Source organism: Coffea arabica, chromosome 7e (genome assembly GCF_036785885.1).
Source record: "Coffea arabica cultivar ET-39 chromosome 7e, Coffea Arabica ET-39 HiFi, whole genome shotgun sequence".
NCBI classification, from domain to species: Eukaryota; Viridiplantae; Streptophyta; class Magnoliopsida; order Gentianales; family Rubiaceae; genus Coffea; species Coffea arabica.
This window is the reverse complement of record NC_092323.1, coordinates 5,856,443-5,877,095: the sequence shown is the minus strand read 5'-3', so window position 1 is coordinate 5,877,095 and position 20,653 is coordinate 5,856,443. Positions and strand designations below refer to the sequence as shown.

Below are 20,653 nucleotides of genomic sequence, written 5' to 3'. Positions count from 1 at the left end.
CTTTTAATAGTTCAGTGGTTAAAATTTGATGATTCCAAAAGTTTAGTGGTCATCCTAATAATTTGCTTTTATACTTTTCCAATTTGGAAGTACCCTTGCTTACAGTTCCATAACCAAGAGCCACCCTCCAAATAATAGAAAGAATAGTAGGAATAGTAGTAGTATGTTGACAACTTTTTCCCTTTTTTTTGGGGGCCCGGGGGGGGGGGGGGGGTTGGGGTGAGGGGGTTTGTTTCCGAGAAAAACGCTCAGCTGTCAAGAAAGAAATGAAAATGTTCATAACAATTGATTTAGTTTTAGGCAATGCTTAAATAATTAAGAAAAAAAAGCAATCCAACTTGATAGGGTAGTGTCGGTAGAAGCGTAGAATTAGGAGAGAGGGCATTAGTAGAAGACACAGAGAATGAAACTCATTCCCTCTCCCAATTTGTAATTGAGGAAATTGGACGGGAGACAAACGTAGATATATTCATATACACAGTTTCAGTGTCCGTGTTAGTGCGAATTTAGACAACAAAACCGACGAAAATACAAGAAGTTGACAATGACATGACATGGCATCATGTGGAACCGGTACTTAGTAGTAGTTTTATATGCTGGGACTTTCCAACTTTTAACAAAATATGCATCAGGAATGGATCAAAGTATGCATCAGGAATGGAATGAGGTTGATGAGCAGAGCAGAAATTCGATGCTTCCTGAGGTGTAATAATAGTATGTGGATGCAGTGAAGTATTTTGCGTTGGACGGTGTCCTCTGCCACCCAAGGATTTTGTGTTTTCAGTCAAAACCTAAATTAACAGCAGCAATCAGAGTTTCTGACTGGGTGGTGGTGGCCGGTGGGGTGCCTATATTGGGCAGTGGAAGACAACCATCTATGATCCCAGGAAGGCACGGCATGTAACATGGAATCATGGATAAGAGGAAGGAAACTGGCTGAAGACTGCTGCTGTGTCCAGAGCTCACATGATCGATCAACTGGTAACTTTGACAATATATATGTTAATAATGTCGGGGATATTATATAAGTTTTGACGGCAGGTCGCAAATAGCACTGCAACTTGAAATTGATGAGCAGAAGAACAAGAAAAAGTGAAAAGAGGCCCAGCCAAGGAACAACGGACAAATTCAGCAGCTGCAGGATCCTCCTTCCTCACCAGTAGAACTACGACTCTTTTGACATGTGCTACTACTTGACATGGGCCAAAAATGCGGTGGGGTTTCTTAACAAATAACAAGGCAAAGCAGGTAGGCCACGGTTACAAATGCAAGCCATACCTACATCCTTCTTTTTGAGCTTTTGGATTCGGCTAGCCCGTTTACCACACTGCATCCTGATTGACTTCCCCTCCTCCTCCTCCTCCTCCTTCCCCCCCCCCCCCCCCCCCCCCCCCCGCACAACACCAAAAAAAAAAAAAAAAATCTTCAGGAGAATGCCAAAAAAAAAGAAAAGAAAAAAGAATAGTACAATTTACATTTGGCTTCCAAATGAGAATCAATTCCTTCCATGCTGAACGCCGTAGTTCTATCTATGTCTCTGCATCATCCTAAAGTCATAACTTATAGCTTAGAGGAAGAAGAAAAATTTAGTGCTGCGAGGCCTTGGCCACCACCTCGACTAACAAATACCCTGTTTCTCAAAGCTGGCTATCCCATATCATTTTTGGTCTCGACATGGTGGAGCTGCACATCTAGTCATATTGTGGTTGACACATTATTCAGCCGCTTGATGTGATAGCAATCCGAAATTACGTCTAAGGGCCGATATGGCTATCAATCACCCTGATTTTCCGAAATCCGTACTAATACTTTGGACTATAAACGCCTCCCATTTTCACAATCAAAAGTAACAAATTCTTATCTGCCTCCTATCTCATCTAGACTCCCAAACAAAAGTCATTTTGAGAGAATCTCGAGGCTGGACCTGGTGCCTTCTATTTCCCCTTGTGGTCGCAGGCAAGAAGCTCGACGGGGACAACTCTCGGCTCTGTCATCTTGCCCGCACAAGCACTATTTAGGTAACTTTTCCAGCACCTGCAGCGAATTTGGAGCATAATTAATAATGTCAATCAGAACCTATTATTGATTTGTAAAACCACAGATTACTATTGATTTGTAAACACGTTAAAAAGCTAAAAGTACGTAAACCCAAAAAAAAAAAAATTTTTTTTATAGGATTTTGTGTACGTATTGACTTTAGCAAACAGGTGACCATGGGAGAGGGGCAGGAACTAGTGCGGCACACGTCCTACAAGGAAAGGAAAGAGACACAAAAGCCCAAATGCATTTCTATTTTCTCCCCCTGATTTGCCTGTAAGTTTCAACCCTGCTTTCACGTGACACTGACCCATGATATGCTACTGGTATTTCACTAGTATTACAGCCCAGCCAGCAGCCAGCTGCTTCCCATTTCGCTTTCTTCTATTCTTTTCCCCCTCTTTTCCTCCACAGCTAGTCTTTTGCTCCCACCACCAGTCCACCCCTCCGCCACCATCAGCAGTCCCACTCTCACGCCCACTCCCCGCCACCCAAGTTCTCTTCCCTTTCCTCAGCTCCAATGGATCGAAGTTTCAAACTCCGGTCCCCGTTGTCAAACCACAAATACACCATCCAATCAGATGAAAACGAAACACTACTACTCGTAGTCCAATAACCAGTCCCACTCCTCTTCTCCAGCAACAAGAACAACAGCAACAGCAACAGCATGCATACTCTAATAAAACAATGTGGGAATCTTCTCCTCCGTTGTTTTTTACTCTTTACTAGTAGTGCTACTTTATTCTCTGCCACTACCATTTCTATTTCCACGACGCCCTCTCCATCCTTGGTCCTACTCCCTTCCGACGCCGTTTCTCTGCTCTCATTCAAGTCTAAAGCTGACCTGGACAACCACCTTCTCTACGCTATTCACGAACGTTTTGACTACTGTTCGTGGCAAGGAGTTAAATGCGGACAAGGCCGAGTCGTCCGTTATGTCCTCCAAGGTTTTGGCCTCCGCGGCCAGTTTCCCCCCGACACTCTGACTCACCTCGATCAGCTCCGAGTCTTGAGTCTCAAGAACAACTCGCTCACCGGTCCGGTTCCTGACCTTTCTCCCCTCCTCAACCTCAAGTCCCTATTCCTGGACCACAACTCCTTCTCCGCTACTTTTCCTCCTTCTCTCCTCTCTCTTCACCGCCTCCTTATCCTCGACCTCTCTCACAACAACTTCACCGGTCCAATCCCCAGTGATTTGGCCGTTCTGGACCGCCTCAACTATCTTCGGCTCGATTCCAACCGGTTCAACGGCTCAATCCCTCCATTGAACCAGACCGCGCTAGCAATCTTCAACGTCTCCAATAACAACCTAACCGGACCAGTTCCCGTCACTCTCACTCTCAAAAAATTCACCATTTCTTCATTCTTATGGAACCCTGGTCTCTGTGGAGATGTCATCAACAGACCATGCCGCGCTACTCCCTTCTTCGACGCTGCTCCGGTAGCCGGCGACGCCGCTGCCCCGCCTGCACCGCTCCTCCAGAGCTCGCAGTCCCAGGGAGAAGTGCTGATCCCTTCTCCGTCGCAGAAAAAAAGGCACAAAAGAGTTGGCGTGATCCTAGGGGTTATAATAGGAGTATTTATCGTGATTGCAGCAGTTTTATGCATTTTCGCTTACTTCAAAAGGCCAAAGGAGGAAGAACAAGCTGATGCAAAGAAAAGAGCATTGTCACCGGAGATGGGTTGTAACAATGCGGAGATATCTACGCAAATTGGAAATGCCGAGGATGGAATTGTGAAAGAGAAGAAAATATATCAAGTACATGAAACTAACAGTCATGGTATCAAGCAGGTGAAGAGTGGGAATTTGGTGTTTTGTAATGGAGAGGCGGAGTTGTACACGCTGGAGCTGCTAATGAGGGCGTCAGCTGAGTTGCTGGGGAGGGGAACCATTGGAACTACGTATAAAGCTGTGTTGGATAACCAGTTAATTGTATCGGTGAAGAGACTGGATGCTTGCAAGACTGCTATTACTACTGCGGAGGCCTTTGAGCAGCATATGGATGCCGTTGGTGTGCTTCGGCATCCCAATTTGGTTCCAGTCAGGGCTTATTTTCAAGCTAAACAAGAAAGGCTGATTGTCTTTGATTATCAGCCCAATGGCAGTCTCTTCAATCTCATTCATGGTAAGCTTCCCTCCCCTCCCCCTCCCCCCCCCCCCCCCCCCCCCCCCCCCCCCCAATTTTTTTAAAATTTTATTGTTATACTTAAATTGTACTCCTACTACTACTAGTATTTGTTTTTGTTGTCTTGGCTTTTAGTGCCAAGCGTTTAAGCTGTAGCTGTGGGGTGAGTCGTGTTGGGGGGTTTTTGCGATGACAAGTTGTCGGCTGCCAGAGCTTTTTATGGTTGTAGGTTTTTGTTCGATTGGTTAGTGTTGCAGAGACGTGAGAACTGAGAACCCCTTCTGAGCGGAGCTAGGTTCCCACCGCCGTATTGCCGATCATCTCGGTGGTTCCCACTTTTAGTCAACACTGGTCTATGGCTAACAGGTCACCAACAAATAACAATATGGTTTGCTTTTGGCAGTTTCCTGTTCCCAGTTTGGCATCTGTCTGTTAGTGTAAGTAGGTTTGGTTAAATTAATATTCAGTCCTCTGCTCACCGATGACCTCTAACGAGTCAATTGCTTGGCTTATTCCATTTCCACCAATTGGGCTTGGCCCGCTTGGGGAATTAGTGAATATGGAGAGTCGAGAATGCGAGCTTTGGTACATAATGATGGGGACAATAATTGAGACGTTTATTATGGTTGTTATCGCGGAGGCCTTAAAGTTTATGTACGTTGGGTCAGATTTGTGGCTGTCATTTAATGATGGACTTAGTACTCGCAGCACATTCATCTAGAAGTATTTTATTTTCTTCAGTTATCTGTAGTTTTTAATGAGCTAGTTCCGTTAAACATTTCCCCTTCGGACTACCCTTAGGCACAGGAAGAATTGAACTTGTAGGTACTGTGTAGTAGTAGCAGCATCACTCCATCAACAATGACGTGATAGGTCAAACTTCTCGTTCAAAAATGGTGGTGGCAGCTGGAAACTCATACTAGTAGCTAGACTAGCATCCGTGCCCGGGATGCTCAAGTTGGGGAACTATGCACTTGCTAAACTCAAATTAGATGTGTTCTATGTACTTCTGGTATTGCAGACCAAGGACGGTATTAGATGTCTCGGGGAACCATGCATGCTACACAGTGGTCACTTACTGGTATCTCATAGCTGAATTACGAGAGTAGTGAATAACGGGGTGTCTATCAGTTTAGAATTGCTTTCCCTGCTTTTCTGTTTGGCACCGCTGATGGCAAACTGCTTGCTCTACTATTAATTGTCTTGCTTCTGTACTGAGATTATATCCTCTCTCATATTGTCTGTATCTGATGTTTTTCACAAGTTTGATGAGCTGTTTTCTCCGTTGTTAGAAGTAGATGCTACATTTTCCCATTGAATTGATGCATGTGTTCTCTCTTTGATGTCCTTTTCCCATTAACACATTGATGCAAATGAAGCTAGATAATGACTCTTTCATGGGTACAGAAAAGAACAGTGTCCATGGCCAATATAAATCTGAGAATGCATTGCACGTTCCTTACTTTAGAAAGGCAAAAGTAATTGTCTTCGATTTATTCTTATTTACTTTGCCATATCTCGTTGGTAAGGTTCAAGATCAACAAGGGCTAAACCTCTTCACTGGACATCGTGCGTGAAGATTGCAGAGGATGTGGCTCAGGGCCTTGCTTACATCCATCAAGCATCAAAGCTCATTCATGGCAACCTGAAATCCTCCAATGTCCTTCTTGGTTCTGATTTTGAGGCCTGTCTAACCGACTACTCCGTGTCCATCCTTGCTGATAGTTCTTTAATTGATGATCCAGAATCTGCAGGATACAAAGCACCTGAGATATGCAAGTCTGTTCGTCGAGCCTCTTCAAAATCTGATGTATATGCCTTTGGCATCCTCTTATTAGAGCTTCTGACTGGTAAACCTCCATCTCAGCATCCGTTCCTTGCTGCCCCTGATGTGCCGAATTGGGTCAGAGCAATGAGGGATGACGATTCTGAGGAAGAAAAATGGGTTGGAATGCTAGTTGAGATTGCTAGTTTGTGTAGTGTGACTTCACCCGAACAGAGGCCAACGATCCGGCAAACACTGAAGATGATACAAAATATAAAAGACACTGCAATGGTAGACAACAGCGCAAGGGATTCATACAATGGATATTCATAGTTTCTAATTACATCTACAAAGCATGGATATTGGATGGAGCATAAATTTTAATGGATTTCGTACTGAAAGCCACGCTGGAATGGGATTAGCATTTGTGGAATAAGCACGCTTCCCTCGTGGGATTTGAAGCGATTGGCGTGTGAGTATGTTCATTCACTTTGTTAGGAGGACGGGCTTAGATGATTAAAATAAAAATAAAAATGGTGCATTTGATGTCCACTAACCTGTATCTGATGAAGTTGTGAACTTCAGGAGCGCCAGTTCTTGTAAATGATTAGGTAAAAGTTAAATTGAGCTGAGATTAACCTATCCTGAACGCGGTTCTTGAATCATTTTGTGTTAGTAGCATGTTGTGCGAGTTGAAGATAGTATGGTATCTTGATAGGGTTTCTGGCGAGAAATTGGGAGAAATGCATTTTGTTTTGTCATATCTTTCCAGACCTATCAAAACAATTTCTTAAACGCCATGTTTGATCTTCAAAGCAGCTTTGTACGTTCGGTTTAGAGATGACTAACTGTATGTTGGAAACAAACACATGAAACTTCTGCTGAAGGGGAAAAGAAACTTCTTCCATCACCACTCCGAGTTGTCTTTTTAATTTAATTTTTGGTGTATATTAAGATAGATCGAGCTGGCTTCACAAGATTTCTTTGAAGAATTCTCATAAATTTCCGGTTACCAGATGTCCGGAACAGGGTATGAAGCTGATTTGAAGGATTAAAAGAGCTACCCATCTCTGTTCTTTTCTCTACTGAAACTGAAAGGGGGGAAAGAACTCTACATTCCTGAAGGCTTTTTATCTCATTTTGGAGCAAAAAACAAGAAGGCTCATTTTCACATTTGTCTCAAAAAGATAAAGTGGCTGACACCTCCTCAAGCTTATGGCCAAACTAAGCTATTAAACCCATAGATGGAACATATCTGATTAGTGATCATAATCCTATATAGCATATGTTAGGTACAAATTAATTGTTTGAAATCTGAGTTTTAACTTGATGAACTTTAGTCTCGTCAAATTATCAGCTTAGCTTAGGGCCTTGGGCCAATCGACGTACGTCGAACGCTGTCATTGACCAAATGCCTCTTGTGAATAAATTATACAAAGTGTGGACTATGGAAAGAAGCTCATGGAATATTTTTCAAAACATGTATAATTTTTTTTTTAAAAAAAAAAGGAATAATTTCACATAACTCCACTGAGGTTTTTGATAATCGCAGAAAGCTCTCCTCAATTTTTAAAAATTACACATACCTCCCCTATTTTCATTGTTTAAGCAACATTTTAGGTCTAAAACGCTAGACTTTTTCTCAAAAATCCTATAATGCCCTTGATTTATAATTAATAGCAAAAATAAAAGGAAAAAATAGTTCATAGTTTATATTTCATTCATCCTTACTTGCTATCACTATTACCTATCCATCAACATCCAAATCACCATTAAATAAATATTTATCTTTGTTTTAATGTTCATCTTTTACCTAAAGATTTTTGATGCAAATCATTATATCAATTATAAACACTACATCAGATATCCAAAAAATTACTTACAGTTTCATATCAATATTAGATTTTGCATAATACACAACAATATACATCGATATCTCTAAATTTTAATTTCATGGCTATCACTTTTTTAATACAAAATAATTTAAGGCATCACTACTATTATGAATGTCCAATATACTCCATTGGCACAAAGTTCAAAATCAATCAAATTTTCTCTATATGAATAACATTAATAATTGTAAATAAAAAATAGAAACACAATGCAGTTATAAATATATTGAGAACATTTTTTTTCATAACAACCATAATAGTATAATCTATATTTAGTTCCTATTACACTTCCTATCCTTAATTTTTATTTTTTTATCACTGCTACTGTTTTTATCTCCATCTAGTTTAATAATGAAATTATCACTCAATTTGTCATTTGACAATTTTAATTTGCTAATGCCTATCAAAAATTGAAAACAAATATGGGGGTAAGAAAACTATTTAATAATAATGATGAAAAAGGGAGAATTGGGAATAGACACCAAAATAAGTAAGCATTGGTAGTTTTGGTGTCTATGGTGGTTTTATTATTGGCGATAGTACACATTTGGTTGATAAGAATAAATACATGAGTTTGGAAGGAAATCAGATGTAAAAGGAAGAGGATAGAAAGTTAAATGAGAAAAGCGTAGTTTGAATTATTGATTGACAATAATTGAGAGAACTTTAATATTTAGTAGAGTTTTTTTAATGAGTTGACAATTAATGAAGGTATTATTGTCTTTTTATCATGTCAAAGGAGGTCATTGTAATTATGTAAATCTCAAGGGAATCGAGTGAAATTATCAAAAATTTCAAGGCAAGTTTTTGAAATTATCCCTAAAAAAAAAAAGGAAAACTCAACTTCAACTTAAAGTATGATTGAATTGGAATTTGTATAGTATGAAAAGTAAGGATTGGTACGAAATGTAAGAGGTCGTTGAATTGCAAGTTTGAAGAGTTCGGGACAAAAAAATAGTACTGTTGCATTGTATTTGTTCAGAACGTTATATATATAAAATAAAAAAGTGATAAAAAATGTGTAAAACGAGGTTTGGGAGAGGCGTCCTACAAAAAATTTACTCATTCTTTCTCCATTTCGTGGGGGCCACAAAAAATATATATTTTTTTGGTAGAGCCACAGCCACCTACGGACCGGTTGGCAGTTGGCACGCATTTTCCACGTGAGGACATGAATGGCGTGGAATTCACGCTATAGGCTGGGAATAAAAGAATCCATTTGACTTCCTATCTCCTAAAATCCCAATATTCTAACCTATCAAAAATCCATTATTAGACTAATCATAGTTATTAATTAATTTTTTAAAGCCCAATTGTTGGTTGGTCGATTGTGATCAGTACAGTCAAGTTGATGATCTTTAAAATAAAAATGATAAGAGAAAAAAAAAATAAAGCATTAATTAGATCGGTACTCCAAATACACGATCGCATACAGCCCACGGGCACTCTCAGTCCCCAGGCCTCCTTCTCTCCCTCTCTAGTCGTCTCGTCGTCTACGGTAGCCGTGAAATCCGAAGGCTACTCATTTTCTCTTCTTTTTTGGTAAAACAGAAATCTTTTCGGAGGTTTCAATTGGCAAAATTGCGCTGAAATGTCGGGAGGTATAGCGCGTGGACGTCTCACCGAGGAACGCAAAGCCTGGCGTAAAAATCACCCCCATGTTTGATCATGCTCTCTCTGTTTGAGTCCTTTTTTTTGCCTCCTCCCTGTTATCCTTATACGCAGCATAATATGAAAATTTACTATTTATATTAGCGATAAATTCACGTCTTGAATTGTTTTTTGCTCAACAGAATAATTAGAGCTCTAATTATGTTTATTTTTACTGGTTTAGGGTTTCGTGGCCAAGCCGGAGACACTTCCAGATGGTTCCGTTAATTTGATGGTTTGGCACTGCACCATTCCTGGTAAGCCTGGGGTAAGTTTCTTAACCTAGAATCACTTTTTATTTTGTAACTTAAATTTCGTATTCTTTTTGTAATACTGGACAAGAGTTAAAACTAATGACTAGTGCTGTGGCGAAGAGTTGTTGCTCTTTTTTTTTTGGCTGGTTTAATCTCTCTCTCTCTCTCTCTCTCTCTCTCTCTGTGCTTTAGCACAACTTTGTTGTGTATTATTGCCTGTACCTTCTTCTATTGTTTTATAAGCTTCTTTGATGAAATTTTAATGTCTTTGGTGTCTAAGCATTGTTATGGTCTTATGGGTAATTTGGCTACGAAGATTAAAATGGGGCGAGTTTTTACTTTGCAGTCGATCTTAACTTAGGCGTTGGTCCACCAAAATGACACTTCTAGCTAGGAAAAAATGAATGGATGATAATTCTGAAGATCTAGCTTGAACTTAGTGATGTCTGTAGCTATATTGCTGGAATTTAGGATTCTTACCATGCGTTTTACTTGAAGCACACTATCATCGGCAATTAACTAAAAAAGAGTCCATTCTGTTTTCTCTAATGAAGCAAGTTTATTGGGAAATTATATGATCAATAAAACAAGCAGTGCAACACTTCTTTGTTTCCCATCGTTATAGATGAAATATCTTTCTTCAGAATGGAAATAAACCTTAACTCTGGTTTGTCTCCTTTGTAATAGCTACTTAAAAATTTCTGAGTAGAGGTGAAAGGGCACTATTGAACCATTAGTTGCTCTCCTTCTCTATGTAGTAATAACTTTTCTATCTAATCCTCCTTCGAAAGGTATGTTCAGACATGGCAGTTACTAGAAGTGATGGAAACTGGTTTTTAAATTCCTTTCGATCGCATTATCAAGGCTTATTGGATGTCACTGAATCAGTGTTTACTGGATCAATTCAGTGCAAGTTTATAATGGTTAATATGTTATATGTTAGCTGCTTTACTGTTTCAACCCGTGAAGCTACTTTATCTCAAATGATCATGATTCTTATTGCAAATTGAGTATCATAAATCTTGTATTACCAATATTGGCTGCAGACTGACTGGGAAGGTGGTTCTTATCCACTTACGCTTCACTTCAGTGAAGACTATCCGAGTAAACCACCAAAGTGTAAATTCCCTCAAGGTTTCTTTCACCCTAATGTCTATCCTTCTGGGACCGTTTGCCTCTCAATCCTCAATGAAGATAGTGTATGTACCATTCTGCTTGGCATATTAATCAAATCTTTTACACGTGACTTTTGGCTCCATTATAAGTTGATGCATGCTTTTTGTCATCTCCAGGGTTGGAGACCAGCCATTACAGTGAAGCAAATCCTAGTAGGTATCCAGGACTTGTTGGATCAACCGAATCCTGCTGATCCTGCACAAACTGATGGTTACCACCTATTTATACAGGTGACTTGTCTTCTCTGGAAGCTGAATTTGCAAGTTTTTCTCTCTTTTAGGATCTTCTTCTGTTAACTGGATACCTTTCACCAAAGAACATCAAAGTATAGCGGTGCTCCATTGGTATTGACATTGTTGTAGGATATTCGCTTTATTGAGAAAAGTAACATTTTGAAACTGCATGGTTCATCTCTTCTTTTGATGTCGCAGGTAATTTAACATATTAAAAAAAGAATCATTCATAGCCACTCCATATTTTCCATGAATTTGTTTGGCCAGGCTCAATATTTTAGTTAGAGTTGCAGATAAGTCATGATCAAATAAGATGGCTGAAATATGTCAGCCACTGTGTTGCTTTATCTTCAATTTATTAATTACAGATGTGCTGAAGTGGATTCAAGGGTATGTGTTGCGGAGCTAGTTTTTGCTAAATTTTGCAGCCATTGGTTGCATTTTACGTCTAATCAGATGGTGACCTAACTTACAGTTCTTTGAAATTATATAGTCATTTGATTTAATGTATTCTGGTGGGAGCATAGCTGCTTTGAAAAGGTAAAGATACAAATGCTGAATATAATAAGATGCCACCTGTATTTGCAGGATGCTCTGGAGTATAAGAAGAGAGTGCGACAGCAGGCAAAGCAATACCCACCTCTTATCTAAATAGCTTGCGCATTTTGGTTCTTGATGATTGTTTCAGTTGTTTTGATGCAAACTGCATTCTGAAGTGTTCTGTTTGGACTTCACTAATATCGAAATGTGGAAGTGTTCCAGTCAGCCAATATGCTCATTGGTAGTTCTTCTCATGATAAAGCACATTTCATCGTGTATCTGAACCTACTCGTTGACGTTCTTGTGTCACAAATTTGTGTAGACAAGCTGACATTAAATTCGTTTGCTGTTAAAAGATCCTGTTTGCTGGCTAATTTCTTGAATGTGTAGTGTTGCTTTAACCTGATGATTGAGGTCTCTTTTGGTTGTGGGTAGAGTTTCATCTCAGGGCATTGGGCAGATGGCCTTGGATTTCAAGACTTTCTCCTTTTGGTGATCAGAGCAAGATTCGAGTAAACCGTTGCTAGTGAAATTTCAGTTATCATGCCTTCTTTCCACCTTAATTGATTTGATTTTCACCATTCGACTAGTGGACATTCGGCAAAGCAGTCTTTCGAACAATTTTCCATTCAATAGTGTGGGTGGTCAGACTTTGATGTCAACTAGTTGAATTGGGCCTGACGCTAAGTGTGAGGCTGCCCAGATTTTATGTGATGTGTGCTTTTGAATTTTTTTGTTAGATATGGTAATATAAGTATGAGAGGATATTACAACTTGGAAGTATGTATAAAATAGTAGAGGAGGCTTTGGTCCAGGTCCTAGGACTTAGAGGTCTGTGTTTAAATCTCCCTCGCCTTTTTTCGCTTCTTAAATCTTACTCTTCTTTTGTTAGAAATTTCTTTTCCGAAAAACTTATATATAAAAGTTTACTACAACGCAAGATGAAGCAGTTCAATTCTAAGCTTTACCACATTGCAAAGAAGTGCATGGAAATCAATAGCCTCATTTGGATTATCAAGATGTAGCAGCATTAGTTCCCATGGCATTTTAGTCTCCATAACCGAACATGACCACTTTCGCAGAGAAAGCACGGGGGCTGTTGGTAAAATCTTTTAGCTAGGAGGAATGTATACGTTTTCTTCCTTGTCATTGGGCTTGGTAGGAACTCAAATGATTAACACTACTTCAGGATTGAGAACAAGTGGCCGTTTTAGTATTTGGAACATAAGGGTTCCTTACTGAAAACTAAAAGGGAAACGCAGTACGTATATAGCAACAAAAAATTAACAATTTCAACATTTAAGCCATGAGTTTTTATTATAGGTGAATTTTCACTACGAGTCGACCAAACATTTGATTGCTCGTGAATATGAAGACCTCTAGTGGAAAGCAATTAACATTAATGGTGTGGATGAACCAATCCAACTTATAGAGGCCAGTCAAAGGTTTCTGGATTTTGGTAGCATTAATATTGCCATTGCATCTCCTGGGAAGACGAGTATTAGTTTCTTTGAATCTATGTAATCTAGTTAATGATGCATTATCTGCATGATGAAATCTAGCATTTTCTTTTTGATTGAACAAAATGGTATTACAAGTATTCATGATCTTCCACATGATATTCATTTATTTTATTCTCCCATTTCTCCTCGCATCCTTTCCGTTCCTAACTCTCAGATACAGAATTCAAACCATAAACGTGACGGTAAAAAATATTTCAAACCCATTCACTCGTTCACTTTTATATTTAATCAACCAATTTATCCAATTACTTTATAAGAATCAAATTGACTTTTTTTTTTTTATGGTAACAGTTGCACAAGGAGCCTGTTCTCGTGGAAAATTGAATTATCTCGATGGGGGTGAGGCTGATCCAAAATCTATTGTCATTATTGTTTCGCACGAACTGCAAACGTGCACGTAACTTGGCTTCGTAATATTTGTCATTTTTGTCGCTTTAGAGACTTATTGTAAATGCTTCAAATCCAAAACTTGCCTCGCCCATAAGTCTTCCTAACAGAAACCACCATTTTCCATGTAAAATGCAGAACTAACTCTACAAGTATGTCGTCTCTATTTCGTACCCATCCATTAAAAAAAAAAAACTGTCATTTGTTAGAATATTTAACTATCATGGATGTTGATCTAATCTGAGTTTTTATCTAACACTCTCGCTCGCAAACTTTAAGTAGCATTTTTCTTTTCTTCTCTTGGTCCCTCACCGAATATAGGCCACAACAATCGTGGCGATCTTCCAAGATAAGCAAACTGAGTTGGGGATTAAAAAAAAAAATAGTTAGTAGAGAATATATTACGGACAAATAAAAAGCGAAGAAAGCTACCTAAAAATAAAAAGGGAAAGAGGAAAAACCAAAAAAAAAAAAAAAGCGAAGAGAGCTACCTAAAGAAAAAAGAAAAAAAAAGCCCATCTGAAAACCCCAAAAAGCCCATATGAATCCTTCCGCCTATTGGGCCCAAAAGCAATCCACCACTGGCCGACTTCCTAGCTTAGCAAATGTAAACGCTAAGCTCTTATTCACAAAATCACAGTATAGGAAGAAACCAGGCCTCATCGAAGTCTTTCCTTGGACGACGTCGTCGTCATGGCGGCATACTACCCTCCTCCGCCTGCGCACTACCAATATTACGAAGCTCCACCGCCACCTCCTCCAGGAGCCGCTGCCCATCCTGCTCATCCTGCGGTAGCTCAGCCGCTACACCACCAGCAATACCTACCTCCTCAAACCCAATTCGTCAATTACGCTCCGCCGCTTTACCCTCAATCCTCGCACGACGAGGTCCGTACTCTCTTCATAGCTGGACTTCCTGAAGATGTCAAGGCTCGAGAAATCTACAACCTATTTCGCGAGTTCCCTGGTTACGAGTCCTCTCATCTTCGTACTACAGCCAGTACTCAGGTGATTTTTTTTCCCCTCATTTTCTCAATTATTTGTTTGTTTTTATGTTTATCGGATTAGTTGATGGTCTCTCAGGCGTTTCAAGTCTGTTTAATGTATGCATATATGCATTCTTATATGTTCTTTCTTTGGTGGTTGTTTACAGCCATTTGCTTTTGCTGTTTTTGTGGATCAGCAGTCAGCCGTTATGGCATTACACACGCTCAATGTAAGGACATCTTTCTATGCATTTGTTACTAGTTAGTTCTAAGTTACTGAGCTCCTAGTAACTGTGGTCAAACACTCTAGTATTTTAGACGGGTTCGGTTGATTTGAAATGAATCGATCATCAATAATGATGTGGAGGCCGGCAAGTAAGTCGGTTTTCTGTTTTCAAAAATTTGAAAAACTTACCGGACGGGTTTAGAGCCTGGCGGGAGCACCTGCCCTTCCCACAAAGGAAAACATAATTATAAATCCCATTTTGGAATGGCTTTGCTACTCACTGATCCTTAGTTCATGCAATTCTAGGATCGTCTCTCATTCTTACAACTTGTTGATTTTAATGTTGTGGGTTTGTGTTTTGTATGACTAAAAATTGGAATGGTGGGGTTAGGATCGCCTCTCATTCTTAGAACTTGTCGATTGTAATGTTGTGGGTTTGTGTTGTGTATGACTAAAAATTGGAATGGTGGGGTTTTCCCTAAATTCTGTATCTTTATATTGTAATTGTTATCTGTTTCTGCATAAATTAGCATTCTTGCCTTATGTAGTTGGCTCCCTTCATTTTCATATTCACATCTTTGGTTTTACTGAGAAAATATCCTCGGCACTTGTTGATTTTAATCCTTTTTTTTCTTTTTTTTTTCTTCCCAGGGAATGGTATTTGACCTTGAGAAAGGTTCCACATTATATATTGATCTTGCAAAATCTAATCCCAGGTCTAAGCGCTTAAGAACAGGTACTTTTGCAACATTTTTCCTGCCTGTCATGCCTTGTGTCCTGTTTTTTTTAACCATTGTGTTTGACTTGCAACAACCAGATGATGAGAGTGCTGCATCAGAGAAGAGGATGAAATCTTCTGCTTCTTCAAGGGGCACAGATTCGGGTAAGGTTTTTGCCTTAGTTTTCCTGTGCATTGTGGATGAAAATATCTCTACAAGCAGTCTCTATCTTCTGCTTCTTCCAAGGGCACGATGTTTAATTGTGTTTTTATGCTTTTTTTTTTTAATCCAAATTAGTCACATGATACCTACTTGATCTCTTACAAAGAATATTAGCTAGTCAGCCAAGCGGAGAGCACGTTAATATAAAAGCTCACCTTGCACATGTTTTGCACTGTTGGGCACTAGCAGGTGTTGGCAGCATTCACATGCCTGGAACGGGTAATTCCGCTCACAACACGATTGGTTATTCATCCACACAAAGGTCATCTGCACTACTTAAGCACACTTTAATTATTTGGAAGTGCTTACTTCCGGCCGATATGCACGTTTAATTTACTCATATTTGATTACTTCTGGCTGAAAGGTCAAGGGCCACATTGAAGCAGTCACTATATGCCCTATTCCCTGAAGTTAGAGAACTTTATCAGTTACAATGTTACTGAAAAATCTTATCTGATTTCCATTGTCTTTTTTCTCACAATGTAGTGAGGGAAGCTTTGATGATAGGGCTGCAAATGACTCTAGTAAAAAATTGGTAAGATGTTCTTGTCCCTGAAATTTTATTTAATGATACAGTATTTTACAAACTATTTCATAATTTTTGTTTGGCTCTTTAAAATTTTAGAATTTAACTCCAGCTTTGGCTCATGATTTTCGAGCTACAAATGTTAGTTTTCTCCTTAAGCTTTTGAAAACCTGGGCCTTTTCATGAGAGAGGCTATCCATTCCAAATTGTCCTTGATATGGTAAAGTCTTTATGAATATATGAACTGAATACTGATTCTGAGTATTTTGTATAGCGCATTTATTTTAAGGCATGAGTTAGGGTGTGTTTGATAAAATTGAAGCCTGAATTCGTTAAGTTACTGAATTGTTAAGGACTAAATTTGATACATTTGAGTGTATATATCACATTAAGTGAATAGCTTATCACCTTTTTTGGGAGCAAATTTTGCCTAGAAAATTTAGTGCCACTTAATTTTCTTCAGATGTTCTATTTTTGGTTATCAAATACATCTGAACATGTTAAGATCTGAACCTATAAAATTTAAGTGGTAAATTGAGTTATCAAACAGGGCCTTAGTCTTGCTCCTGCACTAGTTTCAGCATGTTGGAATGATTACAGTTATTGTTCACTTGCTTGCTTTAGATTATTACTTGACAATTCTTATCTACTGACTCCCTTTTCAAGTTCATATAGCGATCTTTTATGTGGTAGATTAATTTATCCATTTTGGCTGTACACCCGCTTGACTTCAGCTCCGTGTTTCACAGAATTCCACCCCATGTCCAACACTTTTTGTAGCTAATCTGGGCCCAACTTGTTCAGAACAGGAGCTCATTCAAGTTTTTTCAAGGTTCAGGAGAACAGTCTTCTTCATCATTCATCATAAAAATTGTTGTGGCTGCACTAACTTGGTGCCTGCTTTCTACTTAGATGTCCTGGATTTCTGAAATTGAAGATGCAGAGCACATATGGGGCTCCTGTTGCATTTGTTGATTTCCAGGTATATTTCTTACTTTGTTCTTCTGGAACACTATTTTTGCAAGTCTGGTCTAAAAGCATGAAAGCTTAACCTAGTCGATTTCCTTTTGTTTGTTGTACATTTGCATAGTCCCTTTTCTCTTGTTGGAATTTTGAACAAAATTAGGATCTTTTCTAGATTCATTCAGAGTCTAATCTTCTTTATTTAGTTTTGGTTGTCAACTTGAGTCACTCCGTTGGTTGGACTGGAAAATGTGGAGCATTTGCTGCTCAGCTTTGATACTAGTCTCCATGGGATTAAGGGTGGTTACTGGAAGTTTTGTTCAATTGTTTTTGTTTTTGCACCTGTACCTGGCTATCTTTTACATGGAGAAATGTTTCACTTTGTAGCATATATTCTGCTCAACCTTTTTCCATCTCGTATAGGTAGGTATACTGTTAACTGTGTCACCTGTACTACCAACTGCTTGTCCTTACCTATCTAAACCTCTCCTGTGAAACCAAAAGCTGGACGATTTTTCTCACCTTTTTGCTATGATACGGAGAACCCAGCATTTATTGGCACATGCCCAGCATTTCCATTTTGACCCAGAGCCATGGTTCAGTCCTGTGCTTTCTGTCTGATTAATCTTTTAGTAAAATGCTCCTGTCTGCATCTGATGGTTTAATTTGTAGGATTCTGCTACTTCAACTGAGGCTCTAAATCGTCTACAAGGCACAGTTCTGTACTCATCACCATCTGGTCAGGGCATGCGGTTGGAGTATCCTTTACTAAGATTGAGTCTAATTTTGTGATTACCATTGTATTATTCGGTTTTCTTCCCATGATTTCATTGGTTTTTCTATAGTTTGGACTTGACAAAATATTTAGGTATGCAAAATCAAGGATGGGATTGCGTAGTAAGAAGTCAAGGTGAATGCAAACGATAGATTGTGTGCAAAGTGTCAATGCTGCATCATACTTGGTTTGCACCATGGAATGTATGAATTGTGCTGAATTAGGATCCGCAATTAGCTTTTTATTTACTTCCTTCTCTTTCCATTGGTTCGGATGGTAAAAAATTTAACAGCAATAAATTGTAATTATGAACTTTTCAGCATTTGTTATGGTTTTTTTTTTTTTTAAACAAAATTATTTTAAGGGTAATCTTTTAAGAGTTCTACTTAATGCTCATCACTCTGCTTGCTTTACGTAATTTGTGTAGAAGGACGTAAAATCCCTGTGATAGTATTGAGGATTGCAGATCTCTCGGTTTGTTGATTCCTCTGGGGCTGCTGTATATCGTTCGATCTATCGTAAAACGAGTTGGAAATCACCTGTTAACTTTGGATTTCTGCCTTAGTCAATAGGTTACCCTTTTTTATGCGACACCTTGCACGATGACGACCAGTAGGTCTGTTGCACAAGCAGCATCAACTTGGCACGGTTCTGATGTAAGAAGATTTCTAAAGCCTAATGTGCTGGGCGCTAATGGAAACTGGCTAGGCTAATCTGAAGTTCATAATTTGAAAGTTTTTGTTGTTTCTATTTCAATCCCCTCATCATGTTGAGGCAATTTTGCCACAGACTCTCAAGCCAAGTTGCAGGATTGAGATTTTATTTAATTATTCAGTCTGTACACTGTATTAAAACAGTGATCATATCACGGATGAAATCACTTAATTTGTCATGGACTCTGCCTTAACCGACCTCTTCTGATATTTGCAGTTTTCTGCGTAGGATGTGACACAAAAAAAAAAAAAGTGGATGGATTCGAGTGGCACAACTTTAGCCATGAATACTATTATTAATGTGGCCGGGGGTGGGGGGCAGGGGTCAACAGAAGTGAAAAAACAAATAGTACAAAACTGCGTTCGTTTTCTTCACCAACTTTTGACTTTTGTTTCTTATTATTTGGACGGCTGGAGTTACTGTTCTGTGCATCTTCCATTGGTGATGGAAATGCAAGCAGAGAGTTTTCATCGTAAGAATGTAGTTAATCATGACATTGACCTCCAAAGATTTTTTCTTTCTTGTCCACTCATAGCGGTGACTGACTTCGCAGTCGCATGACCAAATGCAACTAACCCAAAAATCATTTACCACATCTTCAAAGATCAACATCTGGTTGCCGATTTCTTGACTTTTTTCAGGATTCCTCTGGGGCTGCTGTAGGATGACAGACTTCTCCTCTCAAGACCAAAGTTAACAAAGGCCCCTTCACTCCCTCGCTCTCAAACAAACAACATAACAAAATACTGAGTACTACTTATATAAGTAGTAGTATTAAGCAGCAGCGGTGATAATTATAAATTATTGGATCCGTACTGTTTGTCCACGTAACTGGTGTTTGCTTTGCGTGCCACGTAACTTCAGCCAAGAAAATCCCATATTATATGCTGTGCGTGCTGCTTGCTTGGAGGAGGGACAAAATTTCGCAGCCAAATAATAATAATAATATGTTTTCTAAAATTTTTCTAATTTTTAGAATGAACCAGTTTCCTTCCTTTCCTAAGATTCTCAAATCACAAATCTGTGAGAGCCATCTTCATCATTCGTGGCTACTTACCAATTACTACATACATCAATTATGTGAATAAATTAAAAAGTAATAATAAATGCACCCGTGTGATGAATTGTCTAGGAGTCCACATTTGTTCACTCCACGTCCACGGTGGGCGTGGTTTTAACTTTCCAAGTAAGAACACAACATATTCTGTTGGGTGGTTGTATTTAGCATTAGATACTATTGAATTGCTTCGATTGAATTGGGCATTACCCTATCTTGGCTTGGATTTGTTAGATGGAAATCGAGCACAGCATTATAGGTTTTCAGAGAGGGAAAAAAAAGAAAAGAAAGGAGGTAATTGCAGAGCAAAGGTCCATAACGGATAGAGAAAGGAATGAAACAGTAGCACCTCTCTCTCTCTCTCTCTAATCATGGAGTGCTTAAAAAATGATGCAGAAGCTGGCATCCACTGCTGTCTATCATTATTCATTAGCAGCTGAAAAAACAAAAGTTCAAATACTACTGCAGAATAAACTCGTTCCTCCGGTGATGCTCTTAAAGCTATTAATAATTTGGAAGTACTAACAAATACGGCTCCAACACAAAGAAAGTTGGGCAGACCGACCAAAAATTTTGCGTATTTTAAACCATTCCAAAAACAGAAATTCTATATGTATGTTTACGGGCCGACTTGGATACAGATAGATGCTAGTGAGTGCTACTCCATTATCCAGGGTGCATTTCTCGCTCCATTTATCGAACATCTTACTCACCGGGTTTAGCTGCTTAATGCATGTTTAATTGGCAATCATGTAAGAAAAAGGTGGATCAACTCCTGCTTTTTCTTTCTCCCTTCTCAATAATTAAGAGCCTAAACGAGGAGGTCAACCGGCGGGGCTCTTCTTTGTTCTTCCAGCTGGGGCGAAAAGGAAAAAAAAATTG

General features: G+C 39.1%; 3 protein-coding genes across 5 annotated transcripts; all 3 read left to right on the top strand.

The window, feature by feature from the left end:
• The first annotated feature begins 1,501 nt into the window (after positions 1 to 1,501).
• Positions 1,502 to 6,689, top strand: LOC113701860 (probable inactive receptor kinase At5g67200). The gene is made up of 2 exons (XM_027222719.2): positions 1,502 to 4,163; positions 5,693 to 6,689. Exons 1-2 carry the CDS (start codon positions 2,705 to 2,707, stop codon positions 6,259 to 6,261), a joined length of 2,028 nt encoding a protein of 675 aa, XP_027078520.1. The 5' UTR covers positions 1,502 to 2,704; the 3' UTR covers positions 6,262 to 6,689.
• Positions 6,690 to 9,222: 2,533 nt separating this feature from the next.
• On the top strand, positions 9,223 to 12,047 carry LOC113702100 (SUMO-conjugating enzyme SCE1). 2 transcript variants are annotated; one of them, XR_011818390.1, is made up of 6 exons: positions 9,240 to 9,480; positions 9,655 to 9,738; positions 10,771 to 10,923; positions 11,017 to 11,130; positions 11,502 to 11,592; positions 11,722 to 12,047. XR_011818390.1 is itself a non-coding variant. In XM_027223088.2 (5 exons), the coding sequence occupies exons 1-5, from the start codon at positions 9,412 to 9,414 to the stop codon at positions 11,782 to 11,784; spliced, it is 483 nt and encodes a 160-aa protein (XP_027078889.1). In that variant the 5' UTR covers positions 9,223 to 9,411; the 3' UTR covers positions 11,785 to 12,047. The 2 variants fall into 2 exon arrangements, 1 of the variants encoding a protein (XP_027078889.1); XM_027223088.2 differs by lacking the exon at positions 11,502 to 11,592 and having other exon boundaries at positions 9,223 to 9,480.
• Positions 12,048 to 14,205: 2,158 nt separating this feature from the next.
• LOC113700996 (uncharacterized) lies at positions 14,206 to 18,322 on the top strand. 2 transcript variants are annotated; one of them, XM_027221427.2, is made up of 10 exons: positions 14,206 to 14,591; positions 14,737 to 14,799; positions 15,447 to 15,531; positions 15,613 to 15,678; positions 15,926 to 15,998; positions 16,223 to 16,271; positions 17,012 to 17,094; positions 17,175 to 17,244; positions 17,898 to 17,983; positions 18,094 to 18,322. In XM_027221427.2, the coding sequence occupies exons 1-10, from the start codon at positions 14,277 to 14,279 to the stop codon at positions 18,137 to 18,139; spliced, it is 936 nt and encodes a 311-aa protein (XP_027077228.1). In that variant the 5' UTR covers positions 14,206 to 14,276; the 3' UTR covers positions 18,140 to 18,322. The 2 variants fall into 2 exon arrangements, with proteins under 2 accessions (XP_027077228.1, XP_027077227.1); XM_027221426.2 differs by having other exon boundaries at positions 15,923 to 15,998.
• The last annotated feature ends 2,331 nt before the right edge of the window (positions 18,323 to 20,653 follow it).

What these genes read in the sequence shown, in the direction of transcription:
- LOC113701860 (XM_027222719.2), top strand. Translation starts at nt 2,705, where the DNA reads ATGCATACTCTAATAAAACAATGTGGGAATCTTCTCCTCCGTTGTTTT. An exon ending in TCTCTTCAATCTCATTCATG is followed by an intron (nt 4,164 to 5,692) that starts GTAAGCTTCCCT and finishes CTCGTTGGTAAG; the next exon opens with GTTCAAGATCAACAAGGGCT.
- LOC113702100 (XM_027223088.2), top strand. Translation starts at nt 9,412, where the DNA reads ATGTCGGGAGGTATAGCGCGTGGACGTCTCACCGAGGAACGCAAAGCC. An exon ending in CCATTCCTGGTAAGCCTGGG is followed by an intron (nt 9,739 to 10,770) that starts GTAAGTTTCTTA and finishes TATTGGCTGCAG; the next exon opens with ACTGACTGGGAAGGTGGTTC. An exon ending in CAATCCTCAATGAAGATAGT is followed by an intron (nt 10,924 to 11,016) that starts GTATGTACCATT and finishes TGTCATCTCCAG; the next exon opens with GGTTGGAGACCAGCCATTAC.
- LOC113700996 (XM_027221426.2), top strand. Translation starts at nt 14,277, where the DNA reads ATGGCGGCATACTACCCTCCTCCGCCTGCGCACTACCAATATTACGAA. An exon ending in TTCAAGGGGCACAGATTCGG is followed by an intron (nt 15,679 to 15,922) that starts GTAAGGTTTTTG and finishes GTTGGGCACTAG; the next exon opens with CAGGTGTTGGCAGCATTCAC. An exon ending in GGTCAGGGCATGCGGTTGGA is followed by an intron (nt 17,984 to 18,093) that starts GTATCCTTTACT and finishes CAAAATATTTAG; the next exon opens with GTATGCAAAATCAAGGATGG.